Source organism: Amphiura filiformis, chromosome 16 (genome assembly GCF_039555335.1).
Source record: "Amphiura filiformis chromosome 16, Afil_fr2py, whole genome shotgun sequence".
Classification (NCBI taxonomy): Eukaryota; Metazoa; Echinodermata; class Ophiuroidea; order Amphilepidida; family Amphiuridae; genus Amphiura; species Amphiura filiformis.
This window is the reverse complement of record NC_092643.1, coordinates 14,818,181-14,840,644: the sequence shown is the minus strand read 5'-3', so window position 1 is coordinate 14,840,644 and position 22,464 is coordinate 14,818,181. Positions and strand designations below refer to the sequence as shown.

At 36.9% G+C, this 22,464-nt stretch overlaps 1 protein-coding gene across 1 annotated transcript in view; it reads right to left on the bottom strand.

Moving 5' to 3' along the window:
- The window catches only part of LOC140172446 (uncharacterized), a 74,997-nt gene that overhangs the window by 38,274 nt on the left and 14,259 nt on the right, over window positions 1–22,464 (bottom strand). The window contains exons 5-16 of the mRNA XM_072195593.1: window positions 21,781–21,927; window positions 20,473–20,595; window positions 16,600–16,752; window positions 12,135–12,563; window positions 9,808–10,056; window positions 7,654–7,911; window positions 6,259–6,510; window positions 5,639–5,887; window positions 4,896–5,144; window positions 2,922–3,173; window positions 2,569–2,817; window positions 1,375–1,623 (exon numbers count right to left, since the gene is read on the bottom strand). Coding sequence (XP_072051694.1) covers window positions 1,375–1,623; window positions 2,569–2,817; window positions 2,922–3,173; window positions 4,896–5,144; window positions 5,639–5,887; window positions 6,259–6,510; window positions 7,654–7,911; window positions 9,808–10,056; window positions 12,135–12,563; window positions 16,600–16,752; window positions 20,473–20,595; window positions 21,781–21,927 — 2,859 coding nt within the window. The remainder of the gene's footprint in view (window positions 1–1,374; window positions 1,624–2,568; window positions 2,818–2,921; window positions 3,174–4,895; window positions 5,145–5,638; window positions 5,888–6,258; window positions 6,511–7,653; window positions 7,912–9,807; window positions 10,057–12,134; window positions 12,564–16,599; window positions 16,753–20,472; window positions 20,596–21,780; window positions 21,928–22,464) is intronic.

The following is a 22,464-nucleotide window of genomic DNA, read 5'->3' as shown; positions in this document are numbered from 1 at the left end:
CAGTCCGTTCAAAATAGACGGTTACCAATTTCCAATTGAAAAACATCATATACAGTGGGCATTTGTCGTGGCCCAACTGTTTTATAATAACATAATTTTTCTTTGACACCACATGTCACATTTAGAATTGTTTGTGAAGATTTCATGATTACGTGTTAATCCAATGGCGACGTCAAAATGGATCCGACCAACCCATACCCAGTCATAAATTTGGTGGACTGCTTATATATTAAAGCTTTACTAGAAAGATGCATTTCGCTACCAGGGTGAACATAGTGAGGGGTTTAACCTACAGCACTGACCACCCTATCCTTGAACGAGAGTTATCTGCCACCTGGATGCCCGAAATGTTCTGAATGCTTTCAGTTTGGGTCATGTATTATAGTGCACACCCCCACCGCACCGCTTAGGTGTGTATCTGGGGTGAGGGGGCCAGCAACCCCCACTCTAAGCTGCTGTGATCCACTGATTGGCACACATGGTTGTCTTTTATAGTGCCTATATGTGCCTATATAAGTTATTGACCTGTGTCACTCCTCGTGGGCTATTGTTCACTCTAGCATTTTATGAAAATAAAATGAATTGTTCATTGTACAGACCATCAAATACAAACGAACCATTAAATACTGTTTAATAAGAAAATCTTCACACTTTAATTTCAACAACGAACCTCCTGCACTACCAATATAAGTTGTGACAACAAAAGCAACTTCTGGAGTTACTGCCAATTTGCAAGTAATAGTACATGTTATCGTAAATTAGATAGCAATATAGCTCTTAAAGGAAGGTGACCTGATATATTTGGAAAATAGAATTCTTTAACACTCACCTATAACATACAATATCGTCCCTTTCAAATATTCATGCGAAAAGAACATGTAAATGTTCTTTGTAAATGTGACTAATTCCTTATGGAATTACTGACATGTTATACAGCGTGATTTTGGTAGTCTACAGTGTTTTTACGAATGATAATCATAATCATGTAATAAATTGATATCAAATGAGAGATCCTATTTATTTTTCTCATTAACATATTGAAATTAGGCGTTTTAAATCGGTGTATTTCCGAAGATATGATCTATAAAACTGTTGAATTCGTCTCAAATGTTAATGAGAAAAATATGAGCTTTCCTCTGATACCAAAAACTGCATTTTGATGGGGGTAAAGTAGGGGGATGAGGTTGTCAATCAGGTTGCCCACCTTTAAGGACTGTGCTATAATCATGCGCGCCAAATTGTGCTAAATATCTCTTATCCCCTTTCAATCTCCACACCCCTCACACACACACCCACCCACACACCCCATTTTACCCGTCCCCATGGCTCATAATTGCTGCCCCTTATTATATTATATAAGCGTATGAATATTACCTTCTTCTACGATTACGTCAAATGTATATACCACTCGGTTCCCTGACGGATCTTCAAAGACGTATGTCACTGTAGTTGTTCCTGTAGGAAACCTTTGTCCTGGAGTATGGCTTCTGCTCACCAGACGCACTGTTCCAGAATTATCTGTAGCCGTTGGCTCGGTAAATCTCACATTGGTTCCGCGGCCATTCAAAGGTATTTGTATTCTGGTATCACCAGGGCCCTGTACCATTGGTGGCTCCGAGTCAACTACAAATTTGCGATTGATAAACCGATATAAAACTATAAAGACCTTATGTACATTGTAAGTATGAAATAGTAGACAATTCAAGTAGTTTCCCGAGACTCTCCTTTTGTTCCCATTTGTAACATGGTTCGTTCATAAAATATTGTTACCGTAAATAATACCGAAATCAGGGTTTAAAGTCATAATGCACGATCTTATAATAAAAAATTGGTTAATTTTTTCAAACCTGATTTTTTCATATTTGTAATGTTTACACACAGCAAAGTTCGACATAAAGTCTTTTTTTTTTTTTTATTGTGACATAATGTCCTCCCATAGAGCTGCATGTTAAATGGCCAAAATAACGAGTGGGTTTTCTTTCCCTTTACCTTGTTATTTCAGCTTAAAATGGACAACAACCCTTCTTGGCAGTTATTACTAATATTATTTTAACATTTTGAATAAAGAATAAGAAAATTAAAATTTGATAGGAATATTGATATGAATAGCAACAATCACATAATAACAATGAAAAGGAACACTGAACACGTCTTCAACCCTTAGGAAGCAGTTATCCTAGATAAGGAGGAGTTGGTTCGAGAGAGGAGTTAGATCATCCATATGGGAGAGAGTGGAGGAGCCCGCCATTAACAAGAAAGGGGGACTCCGCTTTCAGTTGTCACACGCATGGGACCCGACGTTACGAGACATTCCTCTCGCCGTCTGACGTCATCACATCTGACGTCACAACATCATCAATCAGATGCTTAACGAAGTCCGATGTTTTCAGATGAACGTAGCAATGTGAGTTCATAATTTTAGTTCCAGTATTAGATTTAATTCACAAATTCACAAAATCACAACATTGGAAAGGATTAGATACTCGTACGTGGACGCGGTAACTTTACAATGTCATGCGTCATGACTCTCACCACGTACGAATAATCAATCCTGTCAATTACGCCTACCCTCGTCCACGATGACGTCAAAATCATATGTCGCTCTATTTCCAGACGGATCTCTGAATATGTAAGTCACAGTAGTTGTCCCTGTAGGAAAGAACTGTCCAGGAGTATGACTTCTTTCAACCAATGTAGTCATCCCTGAGTTATCCGTTGCTGTCAGTTCACTGAAGAAAACGTTTGTACCTCCGCTATTTAGAGGAGTTTCAACTTGAACAGTCCCTGGACCTGTCACAACTGGTGGTTCCGAATCAACTGTGTAAAACAAACAGTATATACATAAAGAAGTAAAGAGATAAACTCATAACAGGGCATGGATATGTTTGAAACGTACTCTAGTGAAATTCTAGCTATATTACCTTCAATGACTATCACATCAAAATCATAAGTCGCTTCATTGCCCGATGGATCGCGATAGACGTATGTCACTGTAGTTGTTCCTGTGGGGAACCTTGCTCCTGGAATGTGACTTCTACTGACCAGTGTGACCGTCGATCCTGAATTATCAGTTGCAGTTGGTTCAGTCCATGTATAAGTCCTTCCATCGCTATTCAAAGTAGTTATTATTGTCGTATCACGAGGACCTGATACTGTTGGCGGTGTTCTATCCACTGCAAATTCACAAATTGTTATAATTTGTAGTTTGGATTAAAAGGAGGTGCAACACTTATATTTCAGAAATTCAAGAGTGCAAGCAGACACTTGTCTTTTGTTTAAATCAGGGGCGTGGCCAGCTTTCTTGGTCGGGGGGGGGGGGCAAAATAAAATTTTGGGGGCACAGACGAAAAAAATTGCAGTTGCATCATACAATACATAGAGACTGTACGTCTTCGAGCTTCCCGAAAAGGGCCTTATTGGGATGATGTGCGCGTAGCGCGAAGAAAATGGTATTTTACACTATTTTCGCCCATTATCCGGCTAAAAAAGGGCATTATTGTTACAATGTGCGCGCGTAGCGCGGAAAAATTGTGTATTTTACACTATTTTGGCCCTGAATTTTGCTAGAAAAGGGGCTCCTTGCCCTTTTCTTTTCCTTTGCCCTCCTGATTTTCTCTTTCATTTTTTGTCAGAGGGCACTTTTTCTTTCATTTTTTTTGTCAGGGGGCACTCTGCCCCTCCTGCCCCCCTGCTGGCTACGCTACTGGTTTAAATACAATCACATGAGCATTGCAGGGCTCGCGTAACTCCTTTATCAAGGAGCTGACAGGTTTCTATGTTTTAAACTGGCTTAGTCACTAGCATTTGAACTATTTCGGATATGTTGCCTCATGAATCACAAATATTTTCTAAGGATATTTCACTAATGTCACTAATTTTTGTTAAATTCATGTATACTGCACTCATATGACATTCAATAACAAGGTTAGAATTTACAGCTATTCATCAGGGCAAGTATTGGAAGTGTTACAATAATTGCACGTAGTGCCGCATTTACATCTTTGTATTACACCGGGCAAAAAATCTATCTTCAAATCCTGAACCATTGGCTCATTTTAGGGGACATTCAGAGGTATTGAGTATAAAATCTTTTACACAAATATTGTTGTATGAAGATACTACAAAAAAACATCATTCTGGTATGTCACGTGGATCAAATTGTCATTTTATCATTAGTAGCTTACAATATCGTTGCTGGGATCTCTGTGTAATTATATTTTATTGCAGTTTTAATTTTATAATGTTTTAGGCTGTTATTTTTGATCTAATAATAAACTTGTAATAATACATAGAATAACACAGCTTCAACTTTGAATGTGTGTCAGATCAGAGAGTTTTCAAAAAACAGCATGTTTTGTCAAAATAGTCAACTACTTGCAACCTTCATTTCAGTCCATTCAGTGATCTCATCGAAAGTGTAAAAAATTAAACTTGTTTATAAAGTGAAGGCTATTTTTTTTAAAAATTGGGCAAAAAACAAGGAAAACAGCAGTATTGACAAAGTTGACGTCCCATTAAAATACCACATTATGAAGTCAAAATATAAAGGACATTTAAAAAGTTTGTTTTCATTGTTGTCCATCAAAGCAAGATCTCAACCAAAAACAAAACTGATTTACTAATTTTACTACCTTGCAAACGAGCAACAGGGGTATGTCAAATATTAATGTAAAGCTTAGTTTGAGAAAAACGTGCATGTCAAATATTACAAAAGGTAAAAATGCCAACATTATAGCCCATTTTGTGGTGGACGGTCCCTTTACGCTTAAAACTCCCATGCATGAAGAAAATGAAACAGTGATATACCTTCCACAACGTTCACATCAAAATCATAAACTCAAAACATGACATGAATATGTTTGAAATGTACTCTACTGGAATTCCAGCTATATTACCTTCAATGACTATCACATCAAATTCATAAGTCGCTCTATTTCCCGCCGGATCCCGATAGATGTATGTAACTCTAGTCGTTCCTGTATCAAACCTTGTTCCTGGACCATGACTTCTACTGACCAAAGTGACTGATCCTGAATTATCAGTTGCAGTTGGTTCAGTCCATGTGACGGTCCTTCCGCCGGTATTCAAAGGTGTTGTTACTGTCGTATCACCAGAGCCTGATACCGTCGGCGGCGTAATGTCAACTAAACAGAAAATACATGTTTTTGAGACAGACTTAAAAGATAGGCTAAGTGTAAGGAAAAGATATTATTGTTATCATGTTGTTGTTACCGTTAGCAGTTTACCATCTGTGAGCCGCATGCAGCTTTTTAGTGAGTGTGTGTGGGGCTAATTATTTTTCGTCCAGATTGTTGAAGCTGAAGTTGCCCTCCCATTTAGCGCATTTTCGTCCGGGATTTCAAATTGTGTTTAGTTCATTTTTACTCCTCTTTTGCTGTCCTCATTTTATTTATGATGGAGGGGCAATTTTCCCCTCACCACTGGCTACTCCACTGCCTGTTTTATCTGAGGTTTATGAGACCAGTACAACATACTGGTTGAGCCTGTGCATCAACGATGACCTAATCTCGGTTTCTTTGTAATTAAGGTTGTTAGTTACAATTTCATATGAAATATTTACTTATTGCATGACCAACAATAACAAACAAACGAGTAAAATGTCAACTGCAGTTATTACCTTCCACAACGTTAACATCAAATTCATAAGTCGCTCTATTTCCCGTCGGATCCCGAAAGACGTATGTCACTCTAGTCGTTCCTGTATCGAACCTTGTTCCTGGAACATGACTTCTACTGACCAGAGTGACTGATCCTGAATTATCAGTTGCAGTTGGTTCAGTCCATGTGACGGTCCTTCCACCGGTATTCAAAGGTGTTGTTACCGTCGTATCACCAGATCCTGATACTATCGGCGGGGTACTGTCAACTAAATGGAGAACACACTTTTCGAGCTGTCAAGTTTATTAAACAATAGGCTTACAGTTTGATCAGCTCATAACCGGCATGAATTATAAGGCTTTTGTCACTACACCGAAAAGTAGACCCACGTTAAAAAGTGTCATAGTTGACATGTCTGGTCGATGGTCTCTATTGTGCTTATTAAAGAAAACGTATCGAACTTGCGATGCTTCTGGCATGATATCACAAGACAATTCTCGAAATAACATAATATAGTTATTTAATCCGCGGTGTTATAAGGCCCGCCGATTACGATTTCTTTAATGTTTAAAAAATGAGTGGTATTCAAATTTATCATCGTTTGAGTTATTTTTGGTTTCAGACAAAAGGTTTGCCTACCTTCATTTACAATGACATTAAATGAACATGTGACCTGGTTTCTTGAGCTGTCTCTGTACACATAGCTGACCCGAGTTGTGCCCGTGTTGAAGGTTCCTCCAGACTGGTGTGAGCTGCTCACTAATGTCGGCTGACCGCAGTCATCTTGGGCTCTTGGTGCAGCAAAGGATACCGACGTACTGCCCTGATTTAAAGGAATGATTCGTGTGATGTCGTTTGGTTGTGGTGAGCAAGTTGGTGGCGTGTTGTCAACTATTGAGAAAGGTATATGAAATCAACAACTTTATTAATAAATATCAGCAAAAAATGTTTACATCCTCTTGAACTATTGAGAAACGGTATATGAAATCAACAACTTTATTAATTTCAGCAAAGAAAATCTTTACATCCTCTACTACTAGGTGTTTTTCTAAACAAATTAGTGCACGTATTATCTTCATTTACACCGAAAACAGACAATATCTTTCTAGTTAAACGCTACTTGTTTACTTTGTATCATCATCTATCACGACAAACGTTTGTAACAATAATATTTTAAGGGTATACGAGAGGGTATACGAGGTATTGTTGGTCGAAGCAGCCAAAAAAACAATTTTCATTATCTGAATCAATATATTATTGAAAAATAACACTTTGATGTTGTGCAAAAGTTCATTCTACAAATCATATACTTTGAAAACTTGCAAATGTATTGTTGTTAATGAGTTATATACGTTTTACAAAGGTGTTGTTGTTTCAGCCTTCTTTACAACATAACTCAAGAACCACAGGACCTACAAAAGTGTATCTATGATATTTGAATTCTTCTACACGCTCGCTATGAATTGAGCTAAAGCTCACTACCATTCGCAAGATGCTGTGAACTATATACTTTTTTTCTGCTGCTTCGACCAACAATACATCGTATACCCTTAAAAGACCTAATGAGTACAATGATTGTAATTTAACTAAGTTTCTACTTCAGACAATTTCAATATGGACAAAGGAGTGGACATTCCTCCTGAATAGATAGATCATTCAAAAGGACCTCTGACCAATTTAATTACGTAACCTCTCATTGACATGTAATATACCCCTCTTGACACTTCCTGTCAATCATATTGACATGCCCCTAGTGTATATAAGGCGCATCATTATGTTTATTTAGTTGCTCTGACGATGGCTGCACTCTGTCTGAAAAGGACTTCTCTAGGGAAAGATTAAATCCTAGCTATACCAATGTGAGTATACTTTTCATTGTAAAGACTTGGACCAAGATACAGTACATCCAAATTAAGTGTAAATTCGTTATTATATTGTGTGGCGGAGAATCGACACAGGGATATTCTACGTCTATTGTTCTCCGTTTGCTTGATCGGGCCAATGGTGTAGCCGCCAGGGCTTTTAATTCCTTACCTTCGTTTACAGTGACATCAAAGGACAAGGTAGCAGCGTTGTTAGTTGGATCGACAAATCTGTACGTCACTGTTGTTGTTCCGGTTGTAAAGAATTGTCCTGGAGAATGACTTCTGCTCGCTAAGGTGGCTGTTCCTGAGTTATCAGATGCGGTTGGTTCTGGCCATGATACTGTTTTACCTCCAGTATTACATGCAGTGGTTTCGGTAATACCATTCGGGTTTGGACCACCGATGATGACTGGCGGTGTTCTGTCAACTAAAAAGAATTGGTATAAATTGGTGTATGAGGTAATTTCATATAAAGTGAATTGTGATTGCCAATGAAACGCTTTTTAAAGCCATAATGTACCATCTTATAATATTATGAAATGGGTTGATTTTTTCAAACCTGATTTTTGTGTGTGCATAGGCCTTTTTGTAATGTTTATACATAGCATAACTTGCAACTAAATGGAATGGGTCAAATTTGTTGTCTTTGTTTGTCAACAGAAGAAAGTTCGACATAAAGTCATATTTTTGTTTATTATGACTTTATGTACTCCCGTAGAACTACAGGCTGAGTCAAAAAGAAGTAAACTCTTGTTTGAAGGGCTGTAACTAGAGATCTGTAAAGAATCTGCTGAAAATGAAAATATCATTGGAAAGAACAAATTCTACACGTCTAAATAAAAAAAAAAGAATTGTTGTAATTGCGCACATCAAACTAGAGTTATACTCATTTAAATACAACCACCCATTTTTGTAGCTGCACACGGCCGATTGATTTTCATCCATTTCAATTTCGAATCAAAAAAGTACTAACAGGATTTATTGTTGAATTGACAACTTTTGCTTTTAATTAATTACAAACGGCGTCCCCAGGATGAAGTCCATGACGGTACTGTAGTTTGTATGGATACCAATTCGAGCCTTTACGAACGATCTGGCAAAAGTTTGACTGGGGAATGTTGGGTAAAGGATTGTGTCTTGAGCTGATCTTTGGGTCTTGCTGTAACGCATGTCTAACTCTAGCAATCTTCACTTGTGATCTAGCAGTTCGTGGTATGTGTGAAGCTTCCGGATGTCTGTTTTTTAGTGTCCCATGCACATTGTGCTTGTTCACATTCGTATACTGCTCCCTTACATGGAATCTGATTAGCTGTGGGAGACTGGAGACGAAAAAGACGCTGAACTTCCGTGGGACTCTTAGTTTCATGATATTTCGTCGACAGAAACGTGCGATCCCGTGCGGTAAATTGTAGTGCCATGTTGTCATTTGGCCCGTTTCATAATAATGTAGTGCAATGAGGTAAGATTCATATTGAAAAGAACCCATTAACATGAGGGACTTATTGAGCGAAACCACACCTGCCACAGAACTTTATTTGCATTTGAATATCGCGCCTTACCAAACAATATAATAGGTACTTGGGAAGTGAAACCGTGTGCAGCTACAAAAATGGGTGGTTGTATTCAAATGAGTATAACTTGAGTTTGCTATGAGCAATTCCAACAATTCTTTATTTAAATTAGATGTGTAGAATGTGCTCTTTTCAATGATATTTTCATTTTTAGCCGATTCCTTACAGAACTGTAGTTACAGCCCTTCAAACAAGAGTTTACTTCTTTTTGACTCAGCCTGTACATGTTAAAAGGCGAAAATAACCAGTAAGATTTTTTCAGTTTACCTTGCTATTTCAGCTTAAAATGGACAGCATCCCTTCCCGGCAGTTATTACTAATATTATTTCAACATTTTGAATAAAAAATAACACAAATTTGTCGGTAATCGTACATTATGGGTTTAAACTGTCCAAAGCGTGAAATATATTTTGTGAAAGTGCACCTGGTATCGAAACAGTCAAATTATTGATTATCAGTTTATTACCAGTTAATATGTCGTTTCTGGAGTGGGCAGACTATAAACTGCTGTACTCATTATTTGGCAAGAATTTAAGAACATGACGGTAGACTAAATAGGCAAGGGAATCTGCCGCCTTGGATTTTTTTATTTACGCCATTGTCGTAGCTGCGGTAGCCTTATTAAATAACAAATTTAACATCACTTGGACCAAAAAGAAAAGTAAAAGCAAACACTAGTACTTTCAAAAAGTTAAAATTAACAAAAATGGGCAAACCAATGTGCCATCAGCGTTTTTAATTATTGAATTTACCTTCACGTATGAAGACATTTATTGTGCAGCTTGCTTCGTTCTCAGACCCATCACGATATACATATGTTACCGTCGTTTGTCCTGAATTAAAGAATGACCCCGATGTATGGGAGCTATAGACCAGTGTAGGCTCTATCCCGGAATTATCAAAGACTTGTGGCTCTGTCCACGTCACACTACTTCCACCTTGACCGAATACAACATCTTCGACGATACCTTCGGGGCATATAACTGTAGGCGGTGTGGAATCTAGTAAGATAGAAGATATATATAGTTTGATCAGCTCGTAATCGGCGGGCCTTATAACATCGCGGATTAATACCAATATATTTTGTGACATTTCGACAGAAGTATTGCAAATTATTATTTTGAAGTCCTCTACTTAGTCTACTTTCTTCAACACGCAAAATATAGACCAGGTAGATCAATAATATCCTTCTTAACGTGGGTCTACTTTTCGGCGTAGTGATAAAAATTTCCGCCGATTACGAGCTGATCAAAGTATAGTGTTTTGATATTGATGTTATATTTCACTGTAACCTGATCGACTATTTTCAATAAAAACACAATGACAAAAAAAAACTGATCGCCTAATGTAACTGCAATATCTTGAACATGCAATTTGAAAGGTAAAGCGTTGGTCCTGTTGATATCTTTAAGGCATTCTTTCTACCTTCCTAAATCTTCTGTACGTTCTGGCGGTAGGCCAGCATAGCATACGGTCTATGTTCGCGGCTCGGTATCAATTACTGTACAAAGGGTCACTATAAAAGATAATAGATGAGAAACGATGACCCAATTTCCTCCTATATTTAGAAAGAGAAACATGTGATTAGTTCCCCCTATAGAAAAAGTAGGTAAATGTGACGATGTTTTTACACTTTTATGAAATTTTCTTATGGTAGCCATGTCCTTCGGCTGGTTTTAAAGGTTATTGGACGTCAAGGTCAAAGGTCATGGATTTCAAACTTTGTCCGACCGGACTCAAACTTAGTGGGTGGAATACTTGATACCAGGGGAATATATGTGCGTAATGAAATTGAAGTCAACAAAGGTCAAAGGTCATCACGGAGGCTTCAAATTTCAAACTTTGTTGGGTGGAATCCTATATATATGCGAAATAAAATGGCGGTCAACCACGAAGGTGGACGTCATCACGGAGGATTCAAGTTTCAAACTTCGTCCGATCAGACCTAAACTTGATGGGTGGAATTCTGCAAATGAGGAGAACATAATAATCAAGGTCATCCGAGGTCAAAGGTCATCCAGAGGCTACATTTTAAATTTCGTCCGATTGACTGTAACTTAAGGGATCTGGAATGAGCGTTTTGAGCGTTTCGACAGTATTTTTTAGGGGACATGAGAGCACCTCAGACGTATCGAATTGCATTCTGAATACGAAGCATGTATATCTGATATCAAATAATTTTCATTTTTGAAAATCACGATATAATACAAATTTTATGACAAATTATAAAAATTTATATTTTTCAAATTTTTGATATATAACAGTCCTCGAAGTAAATTTTATAAATCTAATGATATATTTTAAAGTGTATGTAGCTGGGAGGAAAAGCCGACGATCAATTGAATTTTGACCTTTCATATTGACGATATGGATTTTTCCCCAAAAAGCCCTAATTTTTTTGTGTTTTGGGGAAAAAATCCATATCTTCAATACGAAAGGTCAAAATGTTCAATTGATCGTCGGCTTTTCATCCCACCTACATACACTTTAAGTATAAATCATCAGATTTATAAAGTTTACTTCGAGTACTGATAAATATCAATTTTAATGATTTGCCATAAAATGTGTATTACATTGCGAATTTCAAAAATCAAAATTATTTGATATCAGAAGGACATTCTTCGTATTCAGAATGCAATTCGATATGTCTGATGTGATCTAATGTCCCACAATAAATACTGTCCAAACGTTCATACCCCTTCCCTTAATGAAAGTAATTTTCCATATTACGGGAGCATGAACAAAATCAACTGAGGTAACTTGAGGTCAAATGTTAAAGTATGCCCAATCGGGCTTAAAAGTAGTAAAAAATCCTCAATATAACGTGAACCAGTTGCTCTCACAGCTACGGGTGAACTAGTACATCAAATTTGTCCGTGACTGTGACTTAAAGTGACCCCTCGTTTACCAAACCGATCCCACGTGTATTAGAGTTTTACGATTGATCGTAATTCGAAAACAGATTCCCAGTTTGACTTTGACGCATGGGAATCTAAGCAAAAAAAGAATCTCTGCTTACCGGTATACACACGCTCACCTATCAAACCAACACATAAATAAATAAACAAACGATGCTTACCACCTTCAACACTCCAATACAGGCGCCAGCCAGGTAACTCGATATTCTTGTCAGTAAGGAAAAACATCCATACTGTATCCGATGGTATGCAAAAATCATTGGGAACAGTCCTCCCCGCTGGAACAGTTCGATCCTCGAAGAAGTATACTTCGTCCGGAGAATTCGTCGACTGTATATCCCGTTCATAGTCAAATTCTAACCCAGGACCAACGTACAGTTCATCTTTGTCGTTTTCAATACCAAAGGCAGTTTGGTCAAATGTAAAACAAATCTCCGCAACACCGGGAAGATAAAGCAGGTAGAGAGCTCTCAGTCTGTCTGTGTACACTTGTGGATAATTTAGTGACTCGAAGTAGTTAGACGGTCGGCCAAGGTCATCTATGCTACGTTTACAGGCTGATCCATAGCATTGCGTAATATATCTATTATCTTTGGAAAATTAGAAAGATACACAAATTACAAAGATATGATAATGTTGTCCTTTGAATGCTAAATATACAAGAATGTCAATAAATAGATAAATCCAAGATATACATCCAAGATGGTTGAAATCATCCAAAGGTAAAGTGCTCAACCAGAAATGGGAGCGAAATAATTAATTAATTGCATTTGATACAGCTACATAATGCTTTACAAATCTGTTTCGTAAGGCTACAGGGCCTCACTCCTCAGAAGCACATAACCATATGAGGTGATTCCTCATATGGTTATGTGCTTCTGAGGAGTTATGGTTATGTGCTTTTTCAAATCGAAAAACCAGGTTATCAATTCGATTGTCAGAGTTTTTTGATAAACTTGGTTTTTCGGCTGATGAACCAGGTTTATCAAAAACTATGACAATCCAATCGATAAACTTGGTTTTTCGATTTGATAAACCTGGTTTTTCAATCGAAAACCAGGTTTTTCGAATTTGATTGTCATAGTTTTGGAGAAACCAGGTTTATCGGCCGAGAAACCTGGTTTTTCACTGATAAACTTGGTTTTTCAATTCGATTGTCATAGTTTTTATTGATAAACCTGGTTTTTCAATCAAAAACCAGGTTTTCGAATTCGATTGTCATAGTTTTTGAAAACCAGGTTTATCGACCGAGAAACCTAGTTTTCGCCGATAAACTTGGTTTTTCAATTCGATTGTCATAGTTTTTTGATAAACCTGGTTTTCAATCTAAAAACCAGGTTTTTCGAATTTGATTGTCATAGTTTTTGATAAACCAAGTTTATCGACCGAGAAACCTGGTTTTTCCCTGATAAACTTGGTTTTTCAATTCGATTGTCATAGTTTTTTTGATAAACCTGGTTTTCAATCGAAAACCAGGTTTTCAAATTCGATTGTCATAGTTTTTGAAAAACAGGTTTATCGACCGAGAAACCTGGTTTTTCGCCGATAAACTTGGTTTTTCAATTCGATTGTCATAGTTTTTTTGATAAACCTGGTTTTTCAATCGAAAAACCAGGTTTTTCGAATTCGATTATCATAGTTTTTGATTAACCTGGTTTATCAAAAAAAACTATGACAATCGAATACTATACGCTTGCACTCCCCGATTGCACTTAGGCTAGATCCTCCAGGCCTCGAATACCGGTACTCACGCACGGCCGCTTCACTATGTTGTATTGAGGACTGGAGCAGGGCCTGGACTGGAGCAAACAACGTTCGAAAATATGAATATTGAGTAGATTTTGATTACGTCATTGATTTCAGAGACGGGGAATATAAAAACAACAGACGCTTATGAAGCCGAGTGGATTTGCTGATTTATTGTGGTTTGTACGCACATAGGCCTACAACCCAGCAAACACAAAAACGTTTTAAAAACGTTTTAAATAAGTTATATTTTGGCTTTTGGTTTAGGTAAAAACGTTTTAATAACATTAAAATGTCGGGTTATATAAAGGTTATGATAACGTTTTAAAACGTTTTGTATGAAAACACACTACAACAATATTTTTAAATGTTTTCAAAAATGTTATTGTAAACTATTTTTGCAAACATTTTGCAAAATATTGTGTCAATACTTAAAAAACATTATGTTAAAATATTTGAACCCAGGAAACACAGAAATGTTCTTAAAATGTTTTTTCAAAACCTTTTAATAACATTTAAATGTCGGGTTATATAAAGGTCATGAAAACGTTTTTAAAACGTTATTGAAAATATTTTGGGCAAACATTTTTCGCAAAATATTTTTCAACTCCCCAAAATAACATTCTGTTTAGAATGTTTTGTATCAAGTTTTCAAGAATGTTTTTGGAATGTTATTAAAACGTTTTTACACCCTTTATATAACCCGACATTTAAACGTTTTCTGTAAAACATTTTCGTTTGCTGAGCAGTAGATTATCAAAAAATGTTTTTTAAGGTTATGAAAACGTTTTATACTCTTAATATACCCTTTATATAACCCGACATTTAAACGTTTTTTGACAACCTTTTATAACCTTTTGCGAATGATGACGAAAACGTTTGTGTTTGCTGGGAAGGAGCTTGAAAACAAACTGTCGAGTACCACAACTTCGTACACGCATCGATTCCCCCTGGTACTGTACACTCCATGCCAGCAAATTTTCAGCAATTTTCCGTCCGCCATTTAGTGATAAATCATGATGTGCTTACAGGTTTTTAACATGATATTGGTAAGATGGATGTGGAATCTTCAAGGGGTATATGTAAGAGCACCTTTACCAAATCGGCAGGAGCGATGAAATACCAGATTCAGGCGTGCTTGCGTTTATAAAATGGGGACGGAAAAAAGAAGAGAAAAGAGAAAAAGAAGGGAAGGAGAGGGAGAAAGAGAAGGGAAGGGAGAAGGAGAGGGAAGAAAAAGGGAAGGAAAAAGGGAACGAGAAGGGAAAGGAGAGGAAGAGGAGGGAAAGGGAAAGAAAGAAAGAGGGAGGGAGAAGAAAAAGGGGGAGAAGGGAGATTTAACCCAAAAAATTTCGACTCACGCGCTACGCGCGCTCGTTATTTACCAAAACAAATAGACTCGCGTGCTACGCACACGCGATATTGCGATTAAAAAAAAAGAATAGGGACGATAACGACGTTTTAGGGACGATAAAGACGTTTGCCCCCTCGGACTAACAATGCTGGCTACGCGCCTGTTTGTGTATCTATCACAGAATTAGAGAAGGAGAACCGGGACTCCCTATACCGCCACGTACAATCGCGCCGTCAGCTATGGGGAGAAAATTGGGGGTATTCGGGTCCTTGCCGACGGTGCGCGGAGACGAACGAAAACAATTCTGCGTCTCATCTGAAGCGTCTTGGTACTCGCGTGCAGGTCGCATCAAGTGTGTCTCTCAAATGCGCCCATCATCCATGTCGCGCTTGCATGACAACGAATGCCTCGAGCGCATTCCGAGGGAAACCGAATACCCCCAATTTTTGCTCCATGCCTGATTCAAAAACCTGGTTTTTCGTTTGAAAACCAGGTTTATCATTGAAAACCAAGTTTATCGGCGAAAACCAGGTTTCTCGGCCGAAAAACTTGGTTTTTCACCGAAAAACCAGGTTTTTCGATCGATCGAAAAACCAGGTTTTTCTGTTCTATTGTGCAATATACTTGCCATAGACGACTACTACTCGCAAAGTGCAATCATTTGGAACGCAACACCATCCAGTATAAAAAAAGGTTTTTGCTCATCCGCTCATCCTTACTTCAGCTCTTACATTTACGTTTAAGTCAGGTTATGCGGAAAACGGTAGCGTACCATCAATATTATTGGGTCAAGACCTAAATACGGTCGACCTCACAGTAAAATTGCTCAAATGCTTCTCCATAGGCATAATATACATAATTCAAATGATATTTTATACAACTATAACAATTTATATTAAGATCGGTTAAGAGTTAAACGATGTTATTAATTTTGTGATTCAGAACAGTCACACAGTTAATACTTGTAATACTTAATACTCTCACTGATTTAGTTAGTTCTTGGTTAATATACGTAGATATTTGGCAATCTAGGGATAATCAAACTGCTTCTTCATCAAAACACATTATAAAAAGTAATTACCTCCTACTTTGGAGGTAATAACTCAAAATCTATACATCACATTTTAAAACTGAAATAGCGAAAGAGGTCCAGTCATGCTCTTTTTGGTACGTCATTTGTCTCAATATCCATTATCTATTGTCATGAGTAACCCTTTGAATGTAAGGATGAACATTCAAAAGTTGCCCTGAAAAGTTCCCAAGCCAGTGTAACATTACATTATGTACATGACTTGTAAAGGAAAAGCAACATTTTCCATGGGTTAAGTGAAACCTTTGAATCTGCATATCTAGCAGTCAAAGTATTACTATGATAACAATTCAAGGAGGTATTGACACAAAGATTTAAAAAACCAGTCTATTACTAGGTACTAACAGAAAACGTTAGCCTGTGAGCTACTTGCTACTGAGGTCGAAATGTAACCGAGGTAACATATCTAAACAGACAAATAAACCAAAGCACTTACCAACGTCAACTGAGCAGTCATAGCCCATTTCGAACGCATCAGAGCACACGCAGACGTAACTAGGTTCGTTAGGTACGTTATGATTTAAACACGTCCTGGTGCCACATGCTAAATCTCCTTCCGATCCAGGGGCACATAGCTCTTCCGGTCGGTCTGTAATGAAATTTGAAAAATAAAACATTTTGCCCAGAGGTGACATATCAGTTTTAAAAGACACACAATCCGTCAATGTCTCATTTGTCTGCAACTTTAAGTTTTGTACATCATGTACAAGTCTTGATGCAGCCGCTGATCATGGCGATGAAGTTTAAACTTTAATGCAGAGGTTGTTATGGGTTTTTATTTATCTACCAAAAAACGTTTCAAAACGTAAAAAGGGGCCAAAGTTTAAAAAATCTTTCCTGTGTGGCTTTTCACCCTTTTTTAAACTTGGTCCCATTCAGTAAAGTAGTAATAACATGAAGAACGAGCCCTAATTTCTACATGCAACAATTAGGTTTAAAACTGTTCGAAAGCATAGGCTATAATGTATTATCAAAAACATTTGAAGGTTTATGTTTTATTATATTGCGTGTTCATAAAGAGTAGTAGAGTATTATATATACTTAGCAAATTGACTGTCTGTCAACCTGCTACATATAGGCCCTACATCTGTACATGAGGCGCAGAATCACACAAGCCGATGAAGAATTTAACAAAGTGAGTATTTGCTACTTTTGGTTAAATCAAAATACATTATAACGTCTTTACGGAAAAACGTCAATCACGCACGAACATTAATTCATTTACTCTACAAAATGAACACTGACAACTAAGAAAACAAACAAGTAGCCTAAAGATGACTTCGTGTAGGTCTTTAGAAACTTTCATAAATGGGACCAAGTTTAAAGTTTTTGTTCAACGATGTTTTAATATAAAATTATACGCTGACATTTCGTACAAAAGTACTTCGCTCGCGCTGCTTTTTATTGCGTGTTGCGCCATTTCTAGTACGCACCTTTTAACATCGCGTTTCTCATTTTTGTTTTCCGCGCTCGCAGACATTCTCTATTTGGCTCACTTTGATAAAGTACTTTTGTACGAAACGTCAGTGTATAATTTTATATTAAAACATTGTTGAACAACACCATTTTGTTCAATTACTTTTCATTATTTGGTGGCATGGTGGTGATTTGAGGATGTCACCAATGGAAAGAGCGCCCTCACATTACCCATGATATGGATTTATCTCAAAATGTCCAAATTTCAAGTTATTGTCAATTCATTTTAAGTCGCTGTATTTCAAAAAAGGGTGTAGCTTTGAATTGATGTGATGGGAATCAATCTATGCTGACCAACAGATCGTTCTACGGTTTCACGATTTAAATTACTATAGGCCTATGGCCAGATTGCCGAGAAGGCATTGATGCAAACATCATGCATGTGAAATGTTCTAAAGGTTAATGAACGAGAATGAAAAGAACAGATTAACTTTACCATGTTTGTCTCCCTATGCATGAGTGCGTATATTTATGGCCTTTACAATATTTTCTTATGATCTTGTTAGGTATGGGGTATTATTAAAATAAAAAAAATAGTTATATTAAATGAAATCCTGGCACAAATAAATCGTCTTCATTCAATTATGCTCTCTTTAAAGCAAGTAGAAATAGCGTGTACACTTTCAACATGGGAACACGTTTTGACGTATATATAATTTGTAAAAATATGTAGCTCAGCGGCCAGCCAACAAAAAGAAATTGTCTATAGTAGGCCCTATACGAGAAACAAGATTTTCTCTCTGAATTGGCCGTATTTGTACGTGTAAGAAAATCAATCGCATTATCGTGTTCACTCAAAAATTTAGAAAATAAATGGGCACTTCTGGGTTGGGTATCTATAGATTCTATAGAATTTAAGTATGATATATTTTCGATGGTAATATATTTTCACTTTTAAAGTTTGTAGTTTTCATAATTGCAATTTCTGAATATTATATAAAAAGCACAAATAAGACTATAAATGTAAGAGTATGGGATCATTTTGAATGTTAATAAATGCGAAACGCCGGCGGTAGACACCAGCGATATCAGGGATTGCCGCGATTCTTGCAGTAGCTTTTATGAATAGAATACAATAGTGGATACAATAGCGGATACAATAGCGGAACAATAGAGCTCTCTTACGGGCAAATAAACCTCGTCGCGTTTTGCTAAATTTCACTTCTTCTTTTTCATGAACTAACCGTTATTTTTTAAACTTGTGGCAAAACATCGACCGATGTTTTTAATTCTATCATTTCATTTGAAATATCCAGGTTCGGCCGTTTTCTATCTCTGTTTGTCTTTTTGTTCATAGGCCTATAAAAATACCATTCACGTATTAATGTATGGGCTTACAAGAGAATTGAGTGTAAGTTATATTCACAACTTGTATCTTCATCGATCCAGAACAGAAGGTATAGAAATCATTGACCATAGAATACAATGTTGCCAACACTGCGGCTAAAGCGCCAAATAATTGTGCTAGTACAGTTTATAACATAAGATCGTTTACTACGACTTCATAGACGCTTCATATGAATATTTAGTTTTAGATACCGATTTTAGATATTGTTGGAAAATATATTTTCTGTACGAGTTGATGGAGCAACATACATAAATAAGTATTGGAGGGTTATCAATGAAGTGTCTCTCCGTAGCAGTGGCGTAGCCAGGGGGGCAGGGGGCCGTCGGTTCATGTAAGGCCGTCGGTAGACGGAAGGCGTTGTTGAAAAAAATGGGTTAACAATAGACTATTTTTCAGGAAAAAGGGGAGAATTGTAAAGAAAATGATGAAAAATTGTGAATTAGCCATAGAAATTATGTGTTTTTATGTTTAAAGTACCGCCTATTATCCTTTTTTTTTTTTTTTTGCTCTTCACTTTTTCAAACCATGCAAAAAAATTTTGGGTCAACAAATCACAACTTCCGTCGGTAAAGGTAAAAAATATTACCGTCGGTACATTTACAAGTTGTGCCCCCTCGGTTCCAAAATCCTGGCTACGCCACTGCTCCGTAGACTAAACATAGCTGACGTAGGACATTGGCTCGGACTGGGAGCTCAATTGTTGATTTGCCACGCCTTTGTGCTTCTTTCACTACTTGTAAGGTATCGGCAACACTGACGAAGCGAGATGAGGTTTTCTTGCAGGTCATATAGATCTGAGGCATCTGATTGATGATGGTATAATTGAAGGAATAGCTGATCATCCTCAATCAGGAGGAGGGAGAGCAGTTTTGAGAGAGGTGTTATCGAAACTATGTGGGAGCAAGTGGAACAGACCTTCAAAGATCTTTCCCGTCGTCTATACGTCTCTATTATTAATCAGATTACTGACATTGTTCCGGACGCAACGTAGAAATCGGTAGCATTTAGGGAGTTGCAACATTATTAATTTCCATTATTTGATTTAATTTCAAATAAATTCAGCTTATATCTTCCGTTGTCATGTGATGGACTAGGTGACGTCATAATTTCTGCCTACGGATGAATGACAGATCTCAAACCACTTGGCAGTATCAAAAACGATTGCGGAATGTGGTGTTCGGGGGGGGCGGGTTTTTAAAAGATTGTTTAATACTTAATTTTGAATTAAGATGCGTTTGCGAGAGTTCATGACTTAAAATGGTGGTTCATCTAACAAATATTAATTGTTTTTTACCTATAATCGAATCAAGTAAATTTCAGAATTTCAACTGCAAACATGGCTTTGCGTGCATTCGGAAAACTTGATAACGTTGCCTCTACAGTAGCTTACCGTCAGTATCAGTCAATATAAATGCAAAGGGACGGTGTATAAAAATATCGGAGGTACGTACGTCAGCAACGATTTTGTTTCCTTCAAATACTTACATTCACAAGTTGTACCGGTAAATCCACTGGTCCCGCTACAATCACAAGTATAGTCAGTCCCACTTACAGAACATACTCCTCCATTGATACATGGGTTGGGGTTACAAGTGCCTGTCTGCGTTTCTACAAAAATGACCAAATTAAATCATGAATCAAACTATTTTAATACTCTTGACAATTTTACGAAATTCAATTGATTAAAATAGATTATGATTGGATAATAATAATATGTACACTTGTAAAGCGCGCAGATCCGCAATAAACCCTCCTATGGCGCATACAGAGCAAAAACAAAATATACCAGCAGGAAAAGTGGATGTAACACTTTTAAGAGCTACAAAACAGTTGGGGTATATTAAAGTTTTATTGTAACATTTGCTGAGGAGGACGCCCTCAATATTTTTTTAAATTCTGTTTTTACATGATTATAATGTTTTTTATTGCATTAACATACCCTGCAAAAATAAAGTCAAAAATCGGCTATGGCATAGTTTATGTGTGATGAGACATGGGCTATAATCATGTTACGTGCCGGCCCTTAAACATGGGACTAGGCTCAAACAAAATGCTCAACCTAGGCTTAAAAACAAATAAAAGCATGCTGGCCTATCATGGAAAGAGAGGTAAGAAAAAGATTTGAAGATAAGGCTACTGACACTCGATCTTGAGTTTCCCGCCACATCATTTATAAAAAGAAGTTACACATTTACGATGAAGCCATTTTGGTTTGGGCCTAATAATTACAGAATTAGTTTGTAGTCCTAGATAAAAATCTGAGAATGTGAGAATGATTTTCGTTGTGTGCGGGTTGTTCTGCAATTTTACATCTAAGTTCCTTAAGGTGACAGCAACGTTTGCACAGAATTTTTAGGACCTGAGAGCACATCAGATACACCAAATTGCATTCTGAATACAAGGAATGTCCTTTTGATATCAAATAATTTTAATTTGGAAATTCGTCAAATATTTTTCACATTTAACAGTCCTCGAAGTGAACTTAAAATCTAATGATATGTACTTAATGTGTATGTAGCTGGGAGGAAAAGCCGACCATCATTTGAAACTTTCGTATTGAAGATACGAGAATGTTAAATTTCAAAAAATTTCAAAATATTTTAATAATTTGCCATATAATTTGTATTATATTGTAAATTTCAAAAAATCAAAATTATTTGGTATCAGAAGGACATTCCTCATATTCAGAATGTAAATTGGTGTGTCTGATGTACTCTCAGGTCCCATAAAAATACTGTTGCTATTCGTCCCATCTAAGAACGTGAAGCTGCAAACCTAAGAATTATGACTTACCTCTGACATTACATGTAAGACCTACAAATCCAGTGCGACAGTTACATCGGAATGTGATACTGCTTATTGACGTACAAGGAGCACCATTCTGACATGGGTTAGAGACACAGGGATCTAACACAAAACCATCCGTTGGGCCGGGAGACGCTGAAGTTAAAAAAAAAAAAAAAAACATTAAATATTTAAAAATTTTGCTTTATTACTTTCTTAGTCATTATGGACGTAGGTTTTGCAGATCTTGGATTTCCATGAATGAACACAATGTGGCCCTACTATACTGCGCACATATAGTATCAGAACAATAACAATGTCTTAAAGACACTAAAACTAAAGTGCAAAAAAAATAAAATAGTCGATAGATGGAGAATTTTGTTCTGCGTACTTTGATACCTTTGATACCTTATTCGGCACGATGCAATTTAATTCCAATAAGCTATACTCATTTGAATGATAATATGGTCGTGTTTCAAATGAGACAAATTTAGATAAGTAAATTTCCTCCTTCAAAGTGATTTCTGCTAACTTTTGTAACGGGGTCAATTCGCCGTAGAAGTAACGTAATAATCGAATTAACTACCATAGCAATAGATGAATACAATTTTTGAATCTATCGCCCTGCATTATACCAAGGGGGTGACACTAACTTCACGGTTGTTCTATTATCAACGCAAACCTATGACAAAT